Source organism: Sprattus sprattus (genome assembly GCF_963457725.1).
Source record: "Sprattus sprattus genome assembly, chromosome: 7".
NCBI classification, from domain to species: domain Eukaryota; kingdom Metazoa; phylum Chordata; class Actinopteri; order Clupeiformes; family Clupeidae; genus Sprattus; species Sprattus sprattus.
In genome coordinates, this window is record NC_137926.1 from 3,937,120 (window position 1) to 3,961,812 (window position 24,693).

The following is a 24,693-nucleotide window of genomic DNA, read 5'->3' on the forward strand; positions in this document are numbered from 1 at the left end:
TGGCGCAGCCTGGTGCATGCTGGGTAAGGCAGTCCGAGGCCCCAGGTGGAAGTCATCAGGGGTCGACGCCCTGTGCTGCAACCCCTCAGCCTCGTCCCAGAGGAGCGGGCTCTGACAGCGCCCCCCGGGCACTTCCACACGGGGGTGTGATTCCTCCGCCCCCCCCCCCCTCCCCCACCCCCACCTCACCCCCCCCTAAAGACTCCCTCCCAAAACTTCCCCTGTTATCTCAAGCTCTTGCACTGAACAGAGAGATCCGACACGAACAACTGCCCCCCCACCCCCCCCACCCACCCCCTGCACTCACCTGGGTGGCGCTCCATGCAGTGTGTGTCCATGCATGCGGTTTCTGCTCCATGCAGTGTGTGTCCATGCATGCGGTTTCTGCTCCATGCCTGCGTTTCTGCTCCATGCATGCGTTTCTGCTCCATGCATGCGTTTCTGCTCCATGCAGTGTCTGTCCATGCATGCGGTTTCTGCTCCATGCATGCGTTTCTGCTCCATGCATGCGTTTCTGCTCCATGCATGCGTTTCTGCTCGATGCATGCGGTTTCTGCTCCATGCATGCGGTTTCTGCTCCATGCATGCGGTTTCTGCTCCATGCATGCGTTACTTCTCCATGCGGTTTCTGTCCATGCCTGCGTTTCTGCTCCGTCGGGATCCGTCGCTTCTTTCGTTCTCATTCGTTAGGGCAAGTTGACAATATGAGTATATTTTTAGATATTTAAATTCTATTCAATCAAGGGGAAGGAGAAAAGTATACAAACTTCAGGTGAAATCTTGAGGTTTAAACAATATTTTCACACGTACTTAAAACAGATGAGCTATCGCAGGGGCAACATCTCTTCCTTCAAACACCTCCCTAGACTCTAGAAAGGAAACCTAAATCCAGCTTGACTGTGCTCAAGTCTCAAGTCTCAAGTCTTTTTTTTATTTGTCAGATGCACAAAATGACACAGGGTCAGACTGGACACTGAAATTCTTAAGACAAGGCACCGCCCAAAAAGACCTACCATAACACAACAAAGTATAACAGAACAAAACATGACATACACACTGCACAAGTACTCTGAACATTATTTACACATAATAAACATATAATAACCTAATTAACCTTACTAAATATACAAGATAAATATACAATACAGTATGCTAAGCATATAACAACCTACATATAATACTAACAAATATACATATAACAGCCTATACATATAATACTGACATATATACCTATAACATATAATACACATATAATAGACTATGCGAACCTATTAACGTATCCTAACCTACATACAATCCAGTGCTTTTGTTCCTCAGACTAGCAGGCAATGGGCTATGTGGATAAGACCTTGTTGAGATGTGTCGAGGGGTTGTGGTGGGGATGTGTGGGTGGCATAGGTGCTACTCAGGGTCACCGTTGAGATGTCCGGCTGGACTGGGTGAATATTGGGGTTCAACTGCAGCGGCGCAGCTGGCAGTCATTAACCCCCCTGCTAACGCTAACGCTAACGTCTCTCGCCCTGATCTGATCTGATCTGTGCCCCCAGGCCACGGCGGCTGTGACCAGCGCCCTCCGAGAGAGCAGCATGAAACTCAACCCAGAGGTGGAGGGCAGCATCATCAGAGTGCCCATTCCCATGTGAGTTCATTCAGCCTGGAGAGGTGCAGAGGGCATTCTCTCACTCTCTCTCTCTCTCTCTCTCCTTCTCTCCTTTTCCTTCTCTCTCTCTCTCTCTCCTTCTCTCTCTCGCTCTCTTTCTCTCTCTCTCTCTCTCTTTCCTTCTCTCTCTCCCCTTGTCTCTGTCCCTCTCTCTCTCTCCTTCTCTCTCTCTCTTTCCTTCTCTCTCTCTATCCTCTCTCTCCCCTTGTATATCTCTCTCTCTATGTCCCTCTCTCTCTCTCCTTCTCTCTCTCTGTCCCCCTCTCTCTCTTTCTTTCTCTCTCTCTCTCCCTCTTTCTCTCTCTCTCTCTGTCCCTCTCTCTCTCTCTCTCTCTCTCTGTGAATCTCTCTCATCACTCTCACTTGTGCTCAAGTCATCACTCACACTTACTCACTTTCAGTTTTTTCACTTGCCTCTAAAATCTGTCCTGCCATCCCACGAGACCTGTTTTTTCTGTTCCTGTTAAATGGCACCATTGCCACTGCGCTAGATTGTATGTATTCAGTGTGAAAACAGGTGGCCCCGAGGCCTTTCCCACTATGCAGACCCTGCTCTACAATTTCACTTCATACTTTATTTATTTATGTATTATGAACAGCAGAGGATCTGTATTCAGCTCTAGAAAATTACACAAAAGGGGGGAAGGAAAAATCTCCGCTGTGGTCTCGCTGACCGAGACACGTCTCTGCCGCCAAGCCAAAATAACTTCATGTGTTGCTTCCTCTTTCTCTCCGCCACAAAAATGTTTGATTGTGAAGCCATGCAGATACAGCAGCAGGTGCTTGTCAAAGTGCTTTGGATGTGTGCTGAGGGGGGGTGTGTGTGTGTGTGTGTGTGTGTGTGTGTGTGTGTGTGTGTGTGTGTGGGTGTGCTGAGGGGGGTGGGGCGGGTTTGCGTTTATTTGGGGGTGCAATCAAGCGAAGCATGCAAGATGCATTTGCATTTCCATAGAGCACGGCCAGCTTGATTGGCTCGGAACGACTAATTACGGACATTGTTTGTAGTAAACAGACACTACAGCTTGGAATGTTTACAAAAGATCGGCGGCAAATGCCAATTATGAAAGGGGAGGAACTTTCACACCTGTTAAAGAATTGACTAGTCTTTTTTCAGTTTCTTCAGTTGATTTTTTTTTTTAAACCATGGCATAAGGTGTTGAACTGCCGAGTTGTATTGAAGTGGTGCATGTCGCTAGGCGGAAAAGGCAGATGACTGTTTTTTTCTAAGTAATCGACACTGACAGGGCTGTCAGGTCCAAAGAAGTGTTTGGGTTCTCTCTTTAAGCAAGAGCTTTTTGTCACTTTTTTTTTTTTCTGTATATGAATATCTTTGGATAAAAAGGGGAGGGAAGCATGAACACATTAAAAAGAAATATGCGCTGGATGCATATGGTAGAAAATGGCTCCTTAACTGATGCGTCTGGAAGTCCTTCACTTCTTTCTTTAAGCAAGCTTTTTGTCACTTTTTTTTTCTGTATATGAATATCTTTGGTAGGGAAGGGAAGCATGTACACATTAAAAAGAAATGGTAGAAAATGGCTCCTTAACTGATGCGTCTGGAAGGCCTTCACTGATGCATCTGGAAGGCCTTCCCTGATACGTCTGTTCTTTTTGGCACAGGGTGACCAGGGAGCACAGAGAGAACCTGGCCAAGTTGGCCAAGCAGTTCAGCAACAAGTCCAAAGACTCGCTGCGGAGGGTCCGCTCTGGCGCTCTGAGCCAACTGAAGAAGGCCAAGGAGGGCGTCTCCGAAGACACCATTCGGATAATAGAAAAACAGGTACGACCGAAACGCCGCTACTCATTCGCGTGGCGTCTGGCGTCGTCCATACGTATATATAACATGTTCGTCTGGAGACAGTCGGGGTGGTGAAATGTGGATTAAAGACGGTTAGAACATTAACAGCTTTTGACATTTTGAAACAAGTCCAAATGTCTCAAGAAGACGGGGCTCACAGTAGGATTGAAAATCTTTGACTAAGAGGACTGTAGAAATAGCCTTGTTGACTTTCTGCGGTCTTCTAGTAATACTTCTTCTAGTTGACCAATTGGAAAGAAAATCTAGCTGACCAATAGGATTGAAAATCTTTGTTTAAGAGGACTGTAGAAATAGCCTTGTTGACTTTCTGCGGCCTTCTAGTAATACTTCTAGTTGACCAATTGGAATGAAAATCTAGCTGACCAATAGGAATGAAAATCTAGCTGACCAACAGGATTGAAAATCTTTGATTAAGAGGACTGTAGAAATAGCCTTGTTGACTTTCTGCGGTCTTCTAGTTGACCAATTGGAATGAGTAGTCTCCAGACTTTCACCATACGGTGTCAAAGTCGTGACTGACCCCAAGAGGCTAAATATTGTTTTGACATTCTGATGTTGATGAATGATAAAGAATCTTGCATCTGTGTGTTGTTGCTTTGGAGGACTATTTTTCGTACTTACAACAAAATGTTTCTAAAACGATAGACTTGTAATGTATACTTGAAGAACCATAGCTGAGGAGAAACAATAAGAAAGATAAATGTCTTAATCTGGGTGCTAGCTTTATTCTTCTGTGCTGTCGTCATCTCTGCTTCAACAGATCCAACAGATGATGGACACCTACGCTGCAGACGTCGACAAACAGCTGGCTCTGAAGACCAAGGAGCTGCTAGGGTGAGGTGGCCTGTGCGTCAGCCGACAGGTCGGAGTCTGGGACAGTACGTGATACAACTGCGATAGGGAAAAAAAGGAAGAAAAAAAACGTACACACAAAAGACTCAGTGATTGCGATGATGGAGGAACAGGGGAACTGGAGGGTGGCATTTGGCGCAGTCAGAAGTGTGCCTCTCCCGTGCGTAAACAAATGTTGGCACGGCACGCCAGTGGCTGCTGGCTCCACCGTCCGCCTTCAAGTCTTCAAACAAACTACGGAAGAGAAAAAAATTGACTTTTAATGGGATTGGGGGGTCCTCCTCCTAATCACGGCATCGCCACAAAGCACTGTGTTTATGTGTGTGTGTGTGTGTGTTTATGTAGACGGGGAATGCACTGGATGTAAACTGTGTGGCTTCTGCAGGGTTGGGGAGCGTCTCTGTGGATCGGGAGGAGAACGCATTAACGCTCCTGCCAACATTTGTTTCAGATTCATGGGTGTGTGTGTATGTGTGTGTGTGCTGTGTGTGTGTGTGTGTTGTGTGTGTGTGTGTGTTGTGTGTGTGTGTGTTGTGGGAGAGCCACTTGATGGTCGGGGGTCACTGTTTCCATCAATTTGTGAGAATTAATTGTATAGCTACCAATGTAAACACAATAAATCGAACACATCACTCTTCCGCTGTTGAGGGCTGCTTTGTCTGCGTTTTGTTTCCTGCCGCGTGTTTTGAAGTCCTTCGCTTCAGAGTTTGTTTCAACTCAGGTTTGCCTGGGATGGAGAGAAGGAGGGATGGAGAGAGAGAGAGAGAAGGAGGGATGGAGAGAGAACTAAAGGACTGATAGAGAGAGAGAGAGAGAGAGAGAGAGTAAACTCAGGTTTGGCTGGGATGGAGAGAAGGAGGGATGGAGAGAGAGAGAGAAGGAGGGATTGAGAGAGAACTAAATGACTGATATAGAGAGAGAGAGAACTAAAGGACTGATGGAGAGAGAGAGAGAGAGAACTAAAGGACTGATAGAGAGAGAGAGAACTAAAGGACTGATAGAGAGAGAGAGAGAGAGAACTAAAGGACTGATAGAGAGAGAGAGAGAGAACTAAAGGACTGATAGAGAGAGAGAGAACTAAAGGACTGATAGAGAGGGAGAGAGAGAACTAAAGGACTGATAGAGAGAGAGAGAGAGAACTAAAGGACTGATAGAGAGAGAGAGAGAGAACTAAAGGACTGATAGAGAGAGAGAGAGCGAGAACTAAAGGACTGATAGCGAGAAAGAGAGAGAGAACTAAAGGACTGATAGAGAGAGAGAGAACTAAAGGACAGAGAGAGAGAGAGAACTAAAGGACTGATAGAGAGAGAGAGAGAAAAAACTCAGGGTTGCCTGGGAAATGAAGGCCGTCCCATGTTCATTAGTCATCTTACCGTGTGTGTGTGTGTGTGTGTGTGTGTGTGTGTGTGTGTGTTTCATCTGTGAGGGGACACATCTGCGTCCTTATCTGGGCTACGGTGTCGCCTGACTGCTTTTTTAATATTTCATCTGTAACGTGCTCATGCTAATTCAACTCATCCCTGTTGCATGATGATGTCACGCGTGGCCACTTATGTGTGCAATTTTAAGGATCAGATCTCCTCAGCCCAAGCCGTTACAGCAGACACAACAATGTGTTAACAACTACGTCCGCTCTGCGGAAAAAAGAACAAACTTAAATGGACAAAACATCAGCGGGGTCAACAAAACAAACACGCAGCAAGGAAAGGCAGTGAATAGCAAGGGGCGGGGGGGCGGGACTTGGGTAGGGGGGGGGGGTGATGTGGTGTGGTGGTTCCTGGGTCCATATGTCAGCAATTTGGGGGGCATTGTGTACCTTGGCCTGAAACAGAGGCACATGATAGATGGAAGGGTGAAAAATCCTGAGTTCCTTGGCTCCTCAACGCTGCCCTGGAAATTGCTTTCAGCTGATGGGCTCCATTTCACTTGACATTTATCAACCGGATTACTGTACGTCTCGCTCGCTGTTTACTACTCACTCACACACACACACACACACACACACACACACACACACACACACACACACACACGATGGAGCGGATAGGGGGGGGTGGCAGCGAGGAGACCAAATGTTTGTCCTTCTGTGCCGTTGAAAATATACAACCAGAAATTGACTTGGTTAATGTTTAAATTGATAGTGTATTAGTTTATGCGGTATTCTGGGAGTAGGGCCCTTTTGTCCCCATGGACATTGTTACTGGTCATTATCCGTCACGCCTTCTCTTATCAAATCTTATGACCACAGGAGATACCATAAAATAGTGGATATATAAGTGAGGGTTGAATTTGCCTGTAATGCAATGTCCTTCATAACCCATATGGTCTATATACGACTGGTTTTCACACACACACACACACACACACACACACACACGTCACACTCCCCTGCATTGGTTCTGTGGTTTTATGCATATTATTATTCAGCAGAACGGAATTATTCACAATTTCAGTCTCGTGACAATGGAGTAATACCGACATGCATGGTTTGGTAAGTGCTAGCACTTGACTGACAACTGGGGTCTCCTGCAAAGAGAAAGTCTATTACACACACCAGTCGGCTGATTATGCCCTGCATATGCACCGGACGTTCAGACAGTTGCGGGAGGCTCGAGAGCGCGTTTAATCACTTCACAGGCACCGAATAGGCTCCCGAATGCCCGTCGTGTTCTCGCCTCTTAAGTGCACGAGCCACCCGACTGTCTCATCAAGAATCCAATCAGTTAAAGCGTAAAAATGCTCTTCGCCTTAGATGGAAAGCTTTGTTTGATGTCTGCTGTTCTGTGAGGGCAGGCTGTGCTGAAAATTAACAGACTCGATATTCAGAAAAGCGCTCGCGGTTTCCAGGGAGTGTAAGAGAGGCAAAAGGTGGAGAGAGCGCGCGCTCCCATACATTATGCATAACTCATCTAGTGGGTCAGTATAAAATCCATCTTGAGAAATTATAATGTGTATTTAGCATATCTTTTCTTGCTGTACCAGTTATTGCCCTTGACACATTGGTCATAATGCTGTAGGCTATAGGAGAAGGCCTATACAGTTTCAAGGAAATAGAGTACAACGGAGATGAATATGACGTTTTTGGTTGGATTTTAAATGAATATGAATTAGAATTTCTCACAGCGTTACCAAAAATGTTACATACTTCAACATTATTCAATTAAATAAATTAAAAAACCCCGATTGCTATTGGTTTAAGTGATGGCCTACTTAGATGAGAAATAGGATAGGTCTATGTTCCTCAGATAACCAGGGGAGCAATAACACGGTAATCAGGTAAGTAGTCAAAGGTATAGGGAAATAGTTTAGCGTGAGCATCCGGGACATAATGACCTGAGCCTGCACATAGTTCCAGCCCACTAAAATATGCGGTTATTAGGTTCGGTAACCCCTGGATGTGCACGTGTGCCGGCTCGCTCGCAGTCTCCCTGAACAAGAGCGTCTTTGAGTTAAGAGTGGTTAAACTGTCTTTTCAAATCGTCTGGACATTATGATTACCGGCACGGGAGGAATTATATATTTAGCTTTGTGTCCGGCAAAATTTCCTGCTCGAGTCTTGATGTTAAGTGACGAGGGGTCCGCAAGATATCCCCCATATCCGAATAGTAGCTTATGCGTTCCTCTGGACTGGAGCAATTGACGATGGTGGATTTAGGGTGAGGGAAGAGGTTAGGGGTGGGGTCAGGGCAGGGCAGGGCTTGACGTGAATGGCGAACAGCCCAATTCATAAGCCAAATCTGGACAGGAGACACCTGTTAAAAAATACAAATAAAACGAGACTTTTGAGACCTTCGACATGGGCACACACGCCACAAGTTGTTGACATGTGTCCCATACAAATGATAGATTCATTAGAACTATGAAACTTTTCCAGATTTTACTTTAACAAAATAGCATCAGAATATTGGAATGACAGAACATTTATAGCATCCCTATATTCGTATGAATGAAATAGATACACGCAACTATGAAAAATATACCTAATCTTTAATTGCTTGTAATGATGACACAACATGTGAAAGTGTCATTAGTTGTAGTATTAGTTTTTCAGTTTGGACAGCTTTAGCTAGCTGTTTCCGTTATCACTCTCGTAATCTACTAACAGCCCATTAAAATCTGTAAATTTGTCTTGAACTGAGCAACATTCCTACTGAGTCAAGAGCTGTGAAAGCACTGATGATGCTCAAGAGGGTTGAAGGTGTTGGGATTTGACTTCTCAGCATTTCAGATCTTTTCTGAGGTGAAACCAAAGTGGGCTTAAACAGTCTCCGCTAACCCCAAAACTCCCAAAAAAGAAGGAAAAATTATTTGAGCATCATTGCAAAGGAAGGATGGCAGCGAGCCAGTCGGTCGGTCAGATGCTTCTAATTCTCATTCGTCCCAAATTGGCTCCGAGGGCCTTTTTACCAGGAGTTCTGCTCAAGGGAAAGAAGAAGAGGGGAGAAATGGGAGAGAGGAGAGAAAAAAGAGACTAATACATTTGAAGTAATACATGATAACCCCTTATAACAAAAGAAACTATCATTTGTAAAGCAAATGTTGGAACTGGACAGGAAGTCTGCTAATCTGTAATTCGATGCGAGAGGAAGGAAAGGACTCAGGAACCAGCCTTCAGAGCTTTCACCAATCATATTCATCACAGGGCCTGGGCCCAGACTCATTAGGCGACCAGTGCTGCACTTAACTAAACATCTTTTCCATAAAATAAATGCTTCCAGGTTACCCAGAGCACAGGTCGCGGCGCACAGCGCATCTGATCTCAATTACCTAGCCACCGAGGCTCAGGACCCTAGCCGTTGGCGGCAGTGGTGGCTGGTGATATCGGACCTCATCGTATTTGTGAGCTGACAGTGCCATGGCAACCAGGCAGGAGGTGAGCTACTCGGAGTGTAGATACGCACACTGTCCATCACGTAGGGGTGGGGGGTTGGGGGGGGGGGGCTGGTAGAGGAATGGGGGAGGTGAAAGGGGGGGTGGGGGGGTTATTGAATAATTGGTTCCTCATGTAGTTTCTTTCCCTCAGAATATTAATTACATGATGATTAAACCCCCTCCCTTACTTGCTTGCTCTCCCTCTCTCTCTCTGTATGTGTGTGTGTGTGTGTGTGTGTCAGACTAAAGGTCTTGAAGTTGATACTGAAGGAGGAAGGGGAGGCCATTTATATAAATATATCTAGGTGAGGTCTCCTGGTTTGATGGGGTGAGCTGTCATTCATGTTTAAGAGGAGAGGATGAGGCCAGGGGTAGGAGGAAGTGATGTTGTTTGTATGCGGCCTCAAATTGCTTAGTATTTTGGCCTCAGATCTAACATTTTACGCTTACACTTACATTTTAACTAGATTTATTAAAATAACTAAGCATATGCTGTAAAAGGATAGTGGAAGGGAAAACTATTTATAGCTGGACACAGCTGAAAATCTTACATTGACGTTGTACTTGTTTTTTAAAGTAGTTCAGAGTTTGAATAAGTAACCAGTGCTTCATATAACTATAGGGTGACTTTATTTTTTATCACTGTTCCCTGCTTATACCATAACAACACATTTTCTTTCAGTCCCATAGACATCTCGAGAACAACACTGACCAACACAAAATTGAGTCAATACTCCCCCATGTGTCTGTTTGTGGTACAACATGCTGATAGCAAGACCATGGTAAGACAGTGCATCACTTGTACTATACTCAAGGGGTTACTGCAATATGTCCATACATCCCAATATATTGTGTTTAAGGAGTCATTGTTCATAATGTCACAGAGGGAGCCTGTGGTGACTTCTTCATGAGGTCGCCACATTTTATACCAACCAAACACCCACTGATAGCATCTCTGTTGAAAAAAAAAAAAAGAGAAAGAAAGGGAAAAGACACCGCGTATGCAACTGATTATGTGAGCAGGACTGTGCTTTATCCAGACGTAAAGCATGAACTCATGGCAGAAGCTCAGGGAGCTCAAGGCTTCTTCATCTGTTTGGAGAGGAAGGGGAAAGGCCTCACTCTCAGAACCCCCCCTCCTCCCCCCCCCCGCCCGCCCCCCACATCCCTAAGAGTGCTTGACTGTTCTAGAACCATCCACACTCAAGCCCTTTATTCCGACAGAGAACAAGCCTGTCAACCCTCTTATTGCCACAATTTCCACAAGAGCGCTGCATTGGAGAAATGAATGATGTTGGGCTCTCTGCCGGAAGCTTTGAAAAGCCTTTCGGTGTTCCTCATGTGGGAAAAGGCCAAACAACTTGGCAGGTGTTGGAAAGGGAGAAGTGTAAATGGTCAGTCATTTAAAGAGCCATTCAAATCCAGGATCTCTCATTTAGCAGAACTACCTCCTTTGCTATTAAACCTACGGCTTGGTTCAGTTGCCTATGTGTAGCTGAGAGAATACACTCTCAGATAAGGGGCTGTTATTTTATTCAAAGGGAAATTGTTTCATTCAGTCACCTGCAGAGGGAGACAGTGAGCTGGTTGTGCTGATACTGTACTGCAAATCGTCATCAAACTTCAAAAGCCTTACAATATCTTGTAATATAGTGGTGCTGTTTATGGCCTTGGACCAGCAGAATGTTTGAAAGATTATATAAAGTAAACTCACACCACAGAAATATGAATGAGACTGTCTCACAGAACCCAGTATTTCAGTTTCATTAAATCATCCATGAGAAATTATTGTTCAGTTTTATCTAAGAGACTTGAGGCAGACGCTAAATTATAAAAGAAAAAATGGCACACTTAAAAATGTTAAGTCATAATGTCTGGGTTCAATCTGTTACCTGTCAAGATCACCAGACCACGAGATCTGCAAGGAAACGTCATGTCACTATGAACACATACACTCAACACAAATATAAACACAACACTTTTGTTTTTGTTTGGACGGGACACATTAAAATGCCACTATAAAACCTGCAGTGAGAGGAATTTGAGATAAATTAAATAAACATTTTGTTTATACTTTTGTTGAGTGCAAATGCAGTTCAGATGGACCTCATGACCTTCTGTTTGCTCAAAGATATTGACCTCATCAGCTCTTCACTCTGTGATTGCCTGTTACCATAGAGACCGAGTGCTAGTCTATACTGTCCCCCTCTCTCTCTTCCTCCCTTCTCCTTCTGTCTCCCCTGGTGTGTGTGTCTTGGCGAGGGGTGAGATGGACCGTGACCTCCTGTCGTTCGTGCTCTTTGGGGCTCTGGTGTGGATAGTGGTGGCCATCTACCTGTTCATCTGCATGTACCTGATCTTCTCCCTGTGCTGTGGACGACACCTGAGGCAGGAGACGGACCTCGAGAGTTCAGAGGTCACAGGGGCAGAACTGGTGGATGTCTTATGACGCACGCAACTCACCTCAGAATCTTACAAAGCTACCTCAAACTCAGCACAGGTTGGTAAATCTTATGACGCACGCAACCCACCTCAGAATCTTACAAAGCTACCTCAAACTCAGCACAGGTTGGTAAATCTTATGACGCACGCAACCCACCTCAGAATCTTACAAAGCTACCTCAAACTTAGCACAGGTTGGTAAATCTTATGACGCAACTCACCTCAGGACCTTACAAAGCTACCTCAAACTTAGCACAGGTTGGTAAATCTTATGACGCAACTCACCTCAGAATCTTACAAAGCTACCTCAAACTCAGCACAGGTTGGTAAATCTTATGACGTACGCAACCCACCTCAGAATCTCACAAAGCTACCTCAAACTCAGCACAGGTTGGTAAATCTTATGACGCAACTCACCTCAGAATCTTACAAAGCTACCTCAAACTTAGCACAGGTTGGTAAATCTTATGACGCAACTCACCTCAGGACCTTACAAAGCTACCTCAAACTTAGCACAGGTTGGTAAATCTTATGACGCAACTCACCTCAGAACCTCACAAAGCTACCTCAAACTCAGCACAGGTTGGTAAATCTTATGACGCAACTCACCTCAGAATCTCAGAATCTTCCAAAGCTACCTCAAACTCGGGCACAGGTTGGTACCTCATCATAGTTATAGTAAATACTCAATAGCATCTATAAAAGTGGGTAACTTATTATCATAGTTGTTAAAAGCACAATTTCAAAGATTTACATTTAGAAAACATAATAAGGAATGTGAGATTTTATGTTTGAATGTTTGAATTTATACTGGCACTCTAGTAAGAAGCCAGGGTTACATGTGTGGTAATATTTACCAGGGTCAATACCGTATTCCATTCTATCATCACTATACCATTTGCATAAAAAAATACCTTGAAGTTCACTACATTTGATGTTTCTTACTATATGGAACTTAATCAGTAGTGACTATCTAAACAATCTTTGTCTAAATGCTTGCATGTGAACTCTCAAAGGTTTAGATATTTGAATGGTGTTGCTGATGTACATCAGTTGTTTTGATGCAAGATGTCATTTGAAGGAACCGTTTAAGCCATTTAGACAGTATGTGCTGTTAGCATACACATGCAATCATATGAGCATTCAGTTGGTACAAACATTTCTTTCAGTCATGTTAAACATACATTTTCTGGTTATAAGTATGAGCCACAAATCAAACAATCAGTGTGTGTGAAACTCAGTGGTGTGTGTCTGATCTGATCGTAATGTCTGATGATAAGACCACGGCAGGGAACTATCTGCCATGGAAACAGGACATAATGTGAAGACAGTCATGTTTAATGTGTGTGTACATACAGATTATTGCTTTTCCATTATAGCTCCTCTTGTGTGTTAGTGTCTTACTTTATCCATGACCGAACATTAAGGCCATGTCATGTATACATTTAATGTTCATTTCCAAAGGAAATTTCCTAATGAAACTAGATCAGTTTTCCAAACACTGACAGCTACGATGTATGTTATTTCAGGGAATATTTTAATTCCATTAATCAAAACTGGCATCTGAAAGTATTGTAGCCATACATACACACACACACACACACACACACACACACACACACACACACACACACATACAAAGATTTAAATTCAGATTAATAACTCCATTAGAGTGGTATAGCTTTTAATAATATTCCAAATTCATGAATATTAGACCAAGGCCAAATTCCCATTTATTAAACCCGCATGTGCTCTAAACAACATAGACTGTACCACATATTGTACTTTTCAGTGGCATGCAGTCACCTTTACTTACAGGCAAGCAGAGCTGATGCTAGCGATGGACTGGACCAGGCTGGACGGTGTAGGCGAAACACAATGAGGTTTTGTCAAGCAGATAGCCACACAATAGTAACTGTGTAAACACTACTTTGGACTTTTGGCAGGATCACAGATAGGGAGGGTGTATCAAAGACGTGCGATTAGTCACATTCCTTGGAGATATCAACTAAATATTAGTACATTTCTGGGAGAAGCCGCGCAGATTGTGTCACGAGAGAAATATGGTGCCAGTGTAAAACCTAAATGTTTCATGTTGAACGAAGAAAGAGTGGACTGTGCACCCTTTGTAATATGATATGATGTATCAAAAAGATAGCAGCATTCCAGCGTCCCTACGCCCCTCTTAAAGGCCACCTCTCAAAATAATAATCGAAAAGTCAGAATAATGATTAATTATCTTATGTGTTCGTTGTAGGATTTCCATTTGGATAATATACTGCACTTCACCTACGTAGTGACTCTTGCGAAAACATCACACGCAATGCGCCGCGGCGATGGGGAGGTTTCAGGCATGACTTCATTTCCTCATGGGCGTTGCTATAGTGTCAGTGGTCTCTAAGGCGTGGTGAGTTTGCTGTACAAGTTGTCGACACACTTTTCATTTAGAGGTAAACGAATGTTTTTCTGTTTTGTTTTGCTTTAAATGTTGTAATTTGATGTATCAAACATGTATACTGTCGCTTGTGATTGAGCATTACTTGGGTGAAAATCTTTTCAGTGGGTTATTTTCCCCCCCATCATCAACAGTGTTTCAGATTCTCCTTACAAAAATCTAGACTCGCAACCGTATTTATCGTGAGATAAACTAAATCATCTTTAATCCATTATTTGTGGTTTCCGATCGTCTGTTTGTGATATTGTCCAATCTGGGTGAGGATGACTCAGGTGCTACACTTCAGTTCCCTCAGCAACATATTCAGGTTTTAAAGCACCAATAAGTAGTTCTGTTTCCAAAACTAGCACGCTAACTACCTAAAAGGAATGCAAAAATCTTGCAAATACCACCAACAGCCCAGCTGACACTGATAGAAGCTTGCCAACACACTAAATTGAGTCTTTTGGAAGTATAGCTGGCAATGTCATGCTGTAAAAGCTTTTTTTCCATTTAAGCAAGCAACACAGAACTACATAGTGAATTTAAGCCTGCGGTATCCATGCCCCTCCTATCCTGGTCTGAATGACCATGTCATGGCCCAGGGCTCTTTAAAACATTCCAAGTACAGCAGCTTTGAAGTCTCCTGCATTTTTCATGTAACATCAGTGTTTTTCTCTACAGTTTTGTCAAGACTACCTCATATTCAGAATGTCTGTTTGGGTCAGTATAAGCACATCTTAATGAAACACTTAAAGCAATGCTGCTATGATACATACAATGTACATTTGTTGAACATGTTTCTTGAATATGACTATGAAGAAGACGTTTTTTTTTTTTTAGGATGACCTGGATCTTCTTCTTGACTCACCGTCTTCCTTGACAGAGAAGGTAATTTTGTTTTTTATAAAAATCCTCTTTTTTTTTTTTAGCTATGCTCAGTTTGTTTTGACCGCATCTTTAAGGGGTTATTGAAATCATATATTTATTACTGACAGCCTACAACAAGTGGAACCATCAAGGAGAAAGCAGGATTCAAAGCCAGTGAGGATGCTGTTGCCCTGCAGAAGGCCATCGAGGGCATTGGTAAGCATGTCAACTCCAAACCTCTGCTTCACCCGCCATGCTTGTTAATTTATCACTCTTATTGAAGAAGAATTCAAAATAAGTCCAGATGTGTCCAGGTGTTTCTCTCTCTCTTATTCTCTCTCTTACACATACACACTCTCTCTCTCTCTCTCTCTCTTTCTCTCTCTCTCTCTCCCTCCCTCTCTCTCTCTCTCTCTCTCTCTCTCTCTCTTTCTCTCTCTCCTCTCTCCTCTCTCTCTCTCTGTCTGTGTGGTGAACTTGCAGGAACTACGGAGAAAACCTTGATTGAGATCCTCACGCAGAGGAGCAATGCTCAGCGTCAGCTCATCTCCAAGGCCTACCAGGAGGCTACAGGAAGGGTAAGCATATCTATTACACCCATCTGTTACAGCATTAAAAAAAAACATACGTTTATTATTGTCCTTGTGTAGTTTGCCTCCTGCAAACAGATGTTGGAAGCAGTTCCTCACTGTTATTGGTCTTGACCCTGCTGGCCTTCTGTGATTCAGTTTCAGTTTGTTTATTTGATGAAGAAGGACAGTGTACATTAATAAACATTAAAATGTAAATGCACCCAAATATAGCCAAAAGGATAGTTTCCATTGACAGTCCCCCTGCCAGAGTGAAAATGGCGAAACAACTTTTCAAAAAAGGCATTAACATATATATCAAACATAACATTGACAAAAAAAATTAAACTAAATAAAATAAGATAAGATAAAATAAAATAACATAAGTGTGTGTGCAGGCGCTTGTGGATGATCTGAAGGGGGACACCAGTGGAGACTTCGAGGACGCACTCGTGGCTCTCGTCACCCACCCTGCTCAGCTGGACTGCCGGGAGTTCATCAAAGCCACAAAAGTGAGAGGTTTTGTTAGTTCATGATGTTAACCCTCGGGGTTCGTGTCCATAACTTATGATGATGAATACATAATTCCATGTATAAAGTAGTTTTTGAACTGACGCTAGCAGTCTGTTATTATGTAGAACTTAATTCGGTGACTAATGTAAATTGGCATAATATTGTATAGTATATTGGAAACTGAAAATCAGTCGGATCTTTATATGTCTTTATTAAACAACCCTTTTTATTTTTTACCTCACAGGGAGCTGGGACCACTGACAGCGCTCTGATAGAACTGTTTGCCGCCAAGTCCAACAGGCAAATTAAATCCATGTCTGAGGCTTACCTAGCAGGTTTGTATCTCACACAGGATGTTCATCTCTGCATTTGAAAGTGTACTTTGTGGTGATACTAATAACAATCTCTCGTTTGGGTATAGACACAGGCAGGGAACTGAGCCATGACCTAAAGTCAGAGGTGTCCAGTGACTACGGTAAAACTCTTCTCATCCTGGTGGAGGTGGGTCCCATTTCAATGCATCTCCATTTACATTTATTCATTTAGCAAACGCTTTTATCCAAAGCAACTTACAAGGATGTATACACATTTTTTTTACATTTACACTGATGGCACACTGCACATCAGGAGCAATTAGGGGTTCAGTGTCTTGCTCAAGGACGCTTTCGACAGGGAATCGAACTAGCAACCTAATTCACTAAACTGAAGCTGAAACTAAACTGAAACTAATTCATCTTACGACTTTCACATGGACCGGCCGTCCCTTATGCTTTTCTCTCCACCACCACTAGGGGAAGCGGGACGAAAGTACTAATGTGGACGCGGCCAAAGCCAAAGCAGATGCCAAGGTGAAGTTGCTCTTCACGCCATAACTATGTCACTTTATCACCATAATTATTACATTATGGTCTTACACATCAGAGTGAAGTTGCTCTTCACTCCATAACTATGTCACTTTGTCACCATAATTATTACATTATGGTCATACACATCAGAGTGAAGTTGAGACATTTGTCTTGGAATGTTCATGCATATTTCCTCCACATTGCAGACTGTGTGTATTTCCAGATTTGAATACTTTTATTTCCTACACCAGCAGTGAATTTAAAGATCTCGTAATATTCCCTCACATTTGCTGTAGAAATAGGTCAATTGATCAGTCATGTGATTGACATTGGGGTCTGATCGTAATTTCTGCGAGTGCTTCAAGTACTGTCCTGTCATTGAAATGGCGTTTTAACTAATGTATGTCCATGCCTCTGTCTCCATGCTCTGTGTCCTTGCTCTGTCTCCTTGCTTTGTGTCCTTACTTCGTCTCCTTGCTCGGTCTCCTTGCTCTGTGTCCTTGCTTTGTGTCCTTGCTTTGTGTCCTTGCTCTGTGTCCTTACTCTGTGTCCTTGCTCTGTGTCCTTGCTCTGTGTCCTTACTCTATGTCCTTGCTCTGTGTCCTTGCTCGGTCTCCTTGCTCTGTGTCCTTGCTTTGTGTCCTTGCTCTGTGTCCTTACTCTGTGTCCTTGCTCTGTGTCCTTGCTCTGTGTCCTTACTCTATGTCCTTGCTCTGTCTCCATGCTCTGTGTCCTTGCTCTGTGTCCTTACTCTGTGTCCTTGCTCTGTCTCCATGCTCTGTCTCCTTGCTCTGTATCCATGCAGGCTCTTTATGAGGCGGGGGAGAAGAAGTGGGGGACGGACGAGAGCAAGTTCATCGATGTCTTGTGCCACAGAAGTGTTCCTCAGCTGAGGCAGAGTGAGACTCATTCTCTCCCTTTTCCGTGCCACAGGGTTGACCTCTGACATGACTGAGCTCAATGCATGCACTATTTTGTCCATCAACCATGGTTTGGTTGGTCCTTGGATTGATATATGAACTTTTTCACGAGACACACCTCTACCACTCTATCAGGCACTCTGAGATTCCTCTGAATGAAGAGTGCGTTAAAAATAAAATGTAATATTATTATTATTATTATTATTATTACCAGCCAGACGTGCTGGCCTATGTCTTTTATGTCTGTTGTGTGAGCAGCACTCAGTGTGCCTTTCTTTGGTGTTTCAGCTATGGTGGAGTACAAGGGCATCAGTGGGAAGACCCTTCAGGAGAGCATTGAGAGCGAGATGTCAGGGAAACTCGAGGAGCTCCTGGTGGCCATCGGTATGAATTACATCTACCTCACCCTCGTCATGAAATACATGCTGTGTCAATCAATCAATCAATCAATCAATAATTTAGTTTATTTGATCAAGAGGGACAGTGTACATTCATGAACATTAAGATGTAAATGCACCCAATTGTAGCCAAAAGGCTAGTTTCCATTGGCAGTCCCCCTGCCAGAGTGAAACCAGTGTCCTGTGGCTGTTTCTTTCACATGTCATCACACCTCAGCTGTTGTCATACACATGATATGGAGGTACCTGTAAAACACACTGAATGATTGTTATTGTTTTTGTTTGCAGTGAAATGTGTGAAGAGTGTACCAGCATACCTGGCAGAGAGACTCTATAAAAGCATGAAGGTAAAATGACAAAGGCGATGGACATCTTAGAATACTATGTAACATTTCTATTCTTTTTGATACCCACTGCTCTGAATAGATGAGGTCATTGCAAAGCTCCCAACTCCCCATGACCTCCTCAGTTGATAGAGTAGTTGTCACGGCGATGCTAGATTTGCATGTGCCGTGACAACACACTGCAACTATTCCAGTTGCACAGCGGCGTGAAATGACAGTCGGGTTTTGCTTGGAAATAATTATATCTTCCCATCACACTTGTCCTCCATAGACATCCCCATAGTGTGTGGTGATACATACCCCGTTACCCATTCAGCACAATGCAGCATGTTCAACATATTTCAGCCCCTGTAGAGGATTGCTGGGGACCGTGATCACTCATGTGGACCTTGATTGTAAATCCGGGCCCTTTGTACAGGGTCTGGGCACAACTAAGTCCACGCTTACTGGTGTTTGTGTATGTGTTTGTGTCTGTGTGTGTGTGTGTGTGTGTGTGTGTGTGTGTGTGTGTGTCTGTCTCTGTGTCTGTGTCTGTGTCTGTGTCTGCGTCTGCGTCTGCGTCTGCGTCTGCGTCTGCGTCTGCCTCTGCGTCTGCGTCTGCGTCTGTGTCTGTGTCTGTCTCTGTCTCTGCGTCTGCGTCTGCGTCTGCGTCTGTGTCTGTGTACAGGGTCTGGGCACTACTGAGTCCACGCTGACCAGGATAATAGTGGGCCGCTCTGAGATTGACCTGCTGGACATCAGGGCCGAGTACTCAAAGCTGTTTGGCTGCTCCCTGTACTCCGCTATAGAGGTGAGGTCAACCCAGGGAAAGTACATCACATCACAACATTGCATGGACACATTGCAATGCATGTATTTGCACAGGAAGGGCAATCTTGAGCAGCTAGTTGAGGGATTTTGACCAATATGAAATACAATAGAGAATTACCGGAATGACACCAGAGTTGCTGATGGAGAAAATATTTAGAATTTTTATACAGGTAAGTAACCATAGCATTACTGGCTTTTTTTAACAGTTCAGGACACAGTTTTACATGTGTTGTAATGCAGTGTTTGCTAAAAAAAAAACACATTAGCCGAACACAACCTTTTTTCTCTCCTTCTATACACCATGTACATTACATCATGTGTCAACCTCTTGCTTGTCATTTTGAGCAATAGTGTGTTCAACTGGAGCTCCATTCTTGCCTCATGTCAAACATTCCAACAGTGCACACTTCCGCCTCTGAAAACAGGAGTTACAAAGTTGTCTTGGTCTAAGTAATATAGCAACTACGCAGAGGAAAGCTGAGTCCTATGTTTTAGCTATTTTTGACTTCATACATTATTGTTCAGTTTGACAAGATAAGAGATTTTTCTTAAATTGAGGGTGATTCCTCTCTTGCCGGTTCCAGTCGGATGTTGGGGGGAGTTACGGTGACTGTCTGAAGATGATCTGTGGCGCTGATGACTAACGCCAGCCTCCAATGAGCTCGGTGGATGAGAAACTCCGCCCCTCAAAGGAGGATGTAGCCCGCTTCCTGTCCACTGCAATCCTGCTTCCTGTCCAGTGCAATCCTGCTTCCTGTCCAGTGCAATCCGGCCTGACGCAATGCCTTCACCACAGACACCGCCGTTGTCAATCTGATCTGGACACCATATGATTGATGCCAATAAAATGTGACTTTCTTTTTGTAATTTTCTCACTTGCTACAGAAACCAAAGCTTCTAAAATACATAAAAACATTTCTGCTTTATTGTGCAATCTCTGCTTTCTTAATCCGTACTATCTGGGCATCTGTCCCTGGCCATAAGATTTCTGTTCGCTGGACTTTTGCCTACTTTATCAATAACATTTATCTCATCTCACTCTAATCTCCTCTTGTCCCTCCTTGCTCGTGGAACTCTTACTCTTTTCTGGGCTGTGCTGCTAATGTGATTGGCTTTTTCTTCCAAGCTTTCATCAGAAGATGGTACTGAAAGCAGCTTTCCTGTTTTGCAACCAATCAAAGACTTCGAATCCTCTGATCTTGGGTCAAGAGTGAGTGTGTACTAACCGTCTTTGCGGCTGAATGAAGACATAGAAGCATTTCTGCATTTGTGTGTATGTGTGTGTGTGTGTGTTTTGTGAGAGTGTGTGTGTGTGTGTTTTGGACTTCAACTCTTAATGGTTTCACCAACTCGTAGACCCTGTTCAAACCTGGTACTTCACCACATTTGGTGGCAGTTACAAAACTCAAGTGTTGGATAATTTGCACACCATCTCCACAGTCTTAATATGTATTCTTGTGATGAAAGCAGGGCTGAAGCAGCGGTCCTTAAGCAGGACGTTAATGCTCTCAGCTCCCATCTGTCTTAATGCAACCTCACTTCCTATAAGCACTTCATATTCTTGGAGCTTTAATCTCAGCTGGGACGATTTAAGACAACACTAGTCCACTCACGTTCATTCTTTCTCCTCATCTGTAATCTTACCATTCTGCAGCACAGATTTTCAAAAGCGATGCTTAGCGCAGTATTCCACCTCATCTAAGAGACTTTTTCTAAGTATGTACTGAGGGAAAGGAAGCAGAAATGGCTATCATAATGTATTGGCCAGGGGAAGATTTGAAAGGAACAACCCACTATTGTGTGTGATGTCACCTAGCATTGTTTAAATTAAATCTCCATTTCGCCCCATGTGTTGACCCACCAGTCTGAGACATCTGGAAGTTATCGGCAGACCCTGCTGCATGTCTGTGGGGAGGAGGACTGACTGTGAGCCTGACCGTACTGCTGCCAGAGCCATCATATTTGCTCCATGTTTAATGCAAGGTGTGTGTGTGTGTGTGTGTGAGAGAGAGCTGCCAGAGCCATCATATTTGCTCCGTGTTTAATGCAAGGTGTGTGTGTGTGTGTGTGTGTGTGTGAGAGAGCTGCCAGAGCCATCGTATTTGCTCCGTGTTTAATGCAAGGTGTAGTTCACTGAGAGAGATGCCAGCGCAGTGCTGCACGGTGCACACCTCAGTTCCACCTACTCGCCGTTCTGCTTTTTCTCCCCGTCTTCATGAAGTAATCTATCTGGATCGAATAACATGGTGACTGTGAAACCCTTACAATAACTGCACATACTGTTAGTTGATATGAACTAGAATGTTATTTGTCAACTAACTTTATAACATTTCAGATATGTACCTTGGCCTGTTTTAAGAATGGTAGAAAGAGTTTTTTCAATGAAATAGCCAATAAAGTCTAAAAGGCAGATTTAATTTGTCAAAGTTGTTAATTTCAAGTGCATTACAGAATTGCAATAAAGCCAGTTCGCAAGAAACTCTGTACAAAGTCCTCCCCGTAGTGACATAGTTTTTCCAGCAGGTGGCAGTAACATTCTTAATGTGCTATGATTATTCAGCCTTCAATAGCATCTTGATGGGAGCTACATAGTCCGTTCATTTACGTGATTCAAAATTACAGTTCTACAAATCTCCTAACAAATTGAACAGGATTTACACATGGTTTCCAGATCAGCAAGAGTTATCTTACTGGCATCCGTAAGTTACTGATGGAGCCCTTTCTCTGATGTAGAATAATAGAAAGCCCCAATCCTATAATCCCAAAGACAATGCCCTAATTTGTGCCAATGGACAGACTGGATAAGACATAGGAAGTGATTGTCACAGTTGTCTGGTGAGAGTTATGATTGATATTTTGTATTATGCGCAGATAATATTTTAATCTTCTCTTTACCACATTGTGTGAGAGAGTCCACGGGGAGAGGGTATCAATTTCAGTGAATGGCACGTCAAGCCGATTAAAGATTAAAAGTCAGTTTGAAAAAGAATTAAGGTTAAGGTTACGAAATAAGAACTAGGCTGCCACAAAATCGACATCTGCTCAAAAAAGATTTGACCAGACCTTCAAAACGGACAAAGAAAATGCCCAAAGTCTTGCACTCGCTGAACACTTTACAGGAACACTACACTAATACTGGGTAGGGCGTCCCTTTGCTCCAAAAACAGCCTCAATTCTTACAGGCATGGATTCCATAAAATGTTGAAAAAATTCCTTTGAGATTCTGGTCCATGTCAACATAATTGCATAAGGCAAACTCTGCAGATTTGTCAGCCGGCTGCACATTCGTCTACCACCTCCCAAAGGTGTTCGCTAACTCTAGATGTGGTATTTATGAAATCAATTTCAGTCGACTTTTGCTTTGCGTCATAGTGTTTATTATCACGCTGAAGTAGGCTACCCATTAGAGCAGGGGTCTCAAACTCAAATTACCCGGGGGCCGATGAGCGTCCAGTCTGGTCTTCGGGGGCCACATTTTTATGTAAACGTTAGGGTGGCCCATTTAAATCGATGGAACTTTACTATTTTTTTTATTTAATGAATGGATCTTTGCGGGCCCTATAAAATCGTTTGGGGGGCGGAATTGGCCCGTGGGCCTGAGTTTGAGACCCCTGCATTAGAGGGTGGGTGAATTGTGGCTATGAGGGCATTCACATGGTCAGCAACATAACTCAAATAGGCTGTGGCCTCAAGGGATGAATTATTGGTATTAACCAAGAAAATATTCCCTGAGCCCACTGCTGCCTCAGCTTCCTGTTCTCGGCAGACAGAAGTACCCTGACGGGGTCTTCTGCTATGGTAGCCCATCCACCTCAGGGTTCGGCGTGTTGTGCATTCTGAGGTGTTTTTCCGCTCATCACAATGGTACAGACAGGTTATCTGAGTTACCTTAAGCCTGTCATCTTTAATAAGCCTGACCACTCTTCGTTGACCTTTCTCATCAGCAAGACATCCCTGTTCATACAACTGCTGCTCGCTAGATGTTCGTATCATTCTGAATCAACTCTAGACTGATTTGCGTGAATATTCCAGGAGTTCAACAGTTACAGAAATAGTCAACCAACAATCAACCCAACCCAACCCTTCACCCAGTCTGATGGCTGGTGGCTAATGTGAAACTCCTAGTAACGTATGCATGAGTTTATGCATTACACTGCTGCCACACGATTGGCTGATTAGATAGATACATGGATAAACTGGCCTAGATGCACAGGTGTGCCTAATGAAGTACTCAGTGAGTGTATATGTGTGTTAGGAGCTACATTTAAGGATGATAAATTACAGCCTTTATGTTTCCTTCACAGTACGAAAGACTCATTTCGTTTAATTCTGTCAGAGTAGCCAAAGAAACAGAGCAGCATCCCTTATTTGGAATGCATGACGTATGACCGAAGGTGGAGATCCGTCAGCCTACTATGCGAAAATGAGACATATCGGTTTATTAACAAAACAAATATCAGCAAACCCAAGCTTGAATGGTCATCAAATATTCCAACTTTAATTAAACATATGATTGTTACCTTCAGGATTGTGTTAAGAAATACAGTCGTGAGAACAGCAAATAAAATCACCACTCATAAGCAGGATTTTTTAATTAGAATTCTGCGTGCTTTTGCAGTTTGAACAGCTGACAGCTGCCTGGTAGGCCATCTATCGAGGTCAGAGTTTATTTAAAATAACTGAAGCCTTTCCTTCTTAACATGCTGTTAAAAAGGTAGGGTTGTATGAATAATAACAACTTCTACTGTAGGTTGAAATTCATGTAATACCACAGCCTAGTTTATAGGTTTAAATGGAGGCCTCTGCAATTGTGATGTTAGCATTTGGCACAAAAGACAAAGGAAATAATGATGATTAATGATGGAATTATTTGTAGACCGGTGTCAATGTAAGTTAGTTGTTGCCTCTGATGACAATGACACACAATCAATATTTTGACTGATCTTAAAGTCCTTAATTTCTCATATGCTGTTTATACACAAATAGGTCCGTTAAGTAGCAAGAGATGCTGCTGCTGTGTCAGCAATTGACCTTAATTTGGATGCTGGTGGTGACAGACTGAAAAGATGGATAAAACTCAATTACAGGGTCTAGTGGCCTATGGAAAACTCTTCTGTTCTTGTGGCCTGATTAATTTTAAGTATCTAACCTTTTGATCTCACTGTCTCTTTTTTCCCATATAAATCCACCAACGAAAGAACAATGCATGTTTCTAATCCTCCAATTTGCTTTGGCACTTCAACAATGTCAGATTATCACAGATTCCAGAATGGGATTAAGGCAAATCCAGCAATCATATGTCAAAACTACATCCCACTGGCCTTTTGGAAGGCTCTGGGCAGACC

At 43.3% G+C, this 24,693-nt stretch overlaps 2 protein-coding genes across 4 annotated transcripts in view; both read left to right on the plus strand.

Annotated features, from left to right (window-relative positions):
* Nucleotides 1-4,969, plus strand: part of mrrf (mitochondrial ribosome recycling factor) — a 16,060-nt gene extending 11,091 nt beyond the window's left edge. The window contains exons 5-7 of the mRNA XM_080841523.1: nt 1,548-1,639; nt 3,281-3,440; nt 4,240-4,969. Coding sequence (XP_080697649.1) covers nt 1,548-1,639; nt 3,281-3,440; nt 4,240-4,317 — 330 coding nt within the window. The 3' untranslated portion in view covers nt 4,318-4,969. The remainder of the gene's footprint in view (nt 1-1,547; nt 1,640-3,280; nt 3,441-4,239) is intronic.
* A 9,077-nt stretch (nt 4,970-14,046) lies between these two features.
* anxa3b (annexin A3b) lies at nt 14,047-21,616 on the plus strand. 3 transcript variants are annotated; one of them, XM_080842527.1, is made up of 14 exons: nt 14,047-14,095; nt 14,764-14,802; nt 14,923-14,970; nt 15,078-15,165; nt 15,433-15,527; nt 15,917-16,030; nt 16,276-16,366; nt 16,453-16,532; nt 16,823-16,879; nt 17,682-17,775; nt 18,085-18,180; nt 18,483-18,541; nt 19,206-19,328; nt 19,933-21,268. In XM_080842527.1, the coding sequence occupies exons 2-14, from the start codon at nt 14,791-14,793 to the stop codon at nt 19,990-19,992; spliced, it is 1,017 nt and encodes a 338-aa protein (XP_080698653.1). In that variant the 5' UTR covers nt 14,047-14,095; nt 14,764-14,790; the 3' UTR covers nt 19,993-21,268. The 3 variants fall into 3 exon arrangements, with proteins under 3 accessions (XP_080698653.1, XP_080698655.1, XP_080698654.1); XM_080842529.1 differs by lacking the exon at nt 19,206-19,328 and having other exon boundaries at nt 21,213-21,616; XM_080842528.1 differs by lacking the exon at nt 14,047-14,095 and having other exon boundaries at nt 14,710-14,802.
* The last annotated feature ends 3,077 nt before the right edge of the window (nt 21,617-24,693 follow it).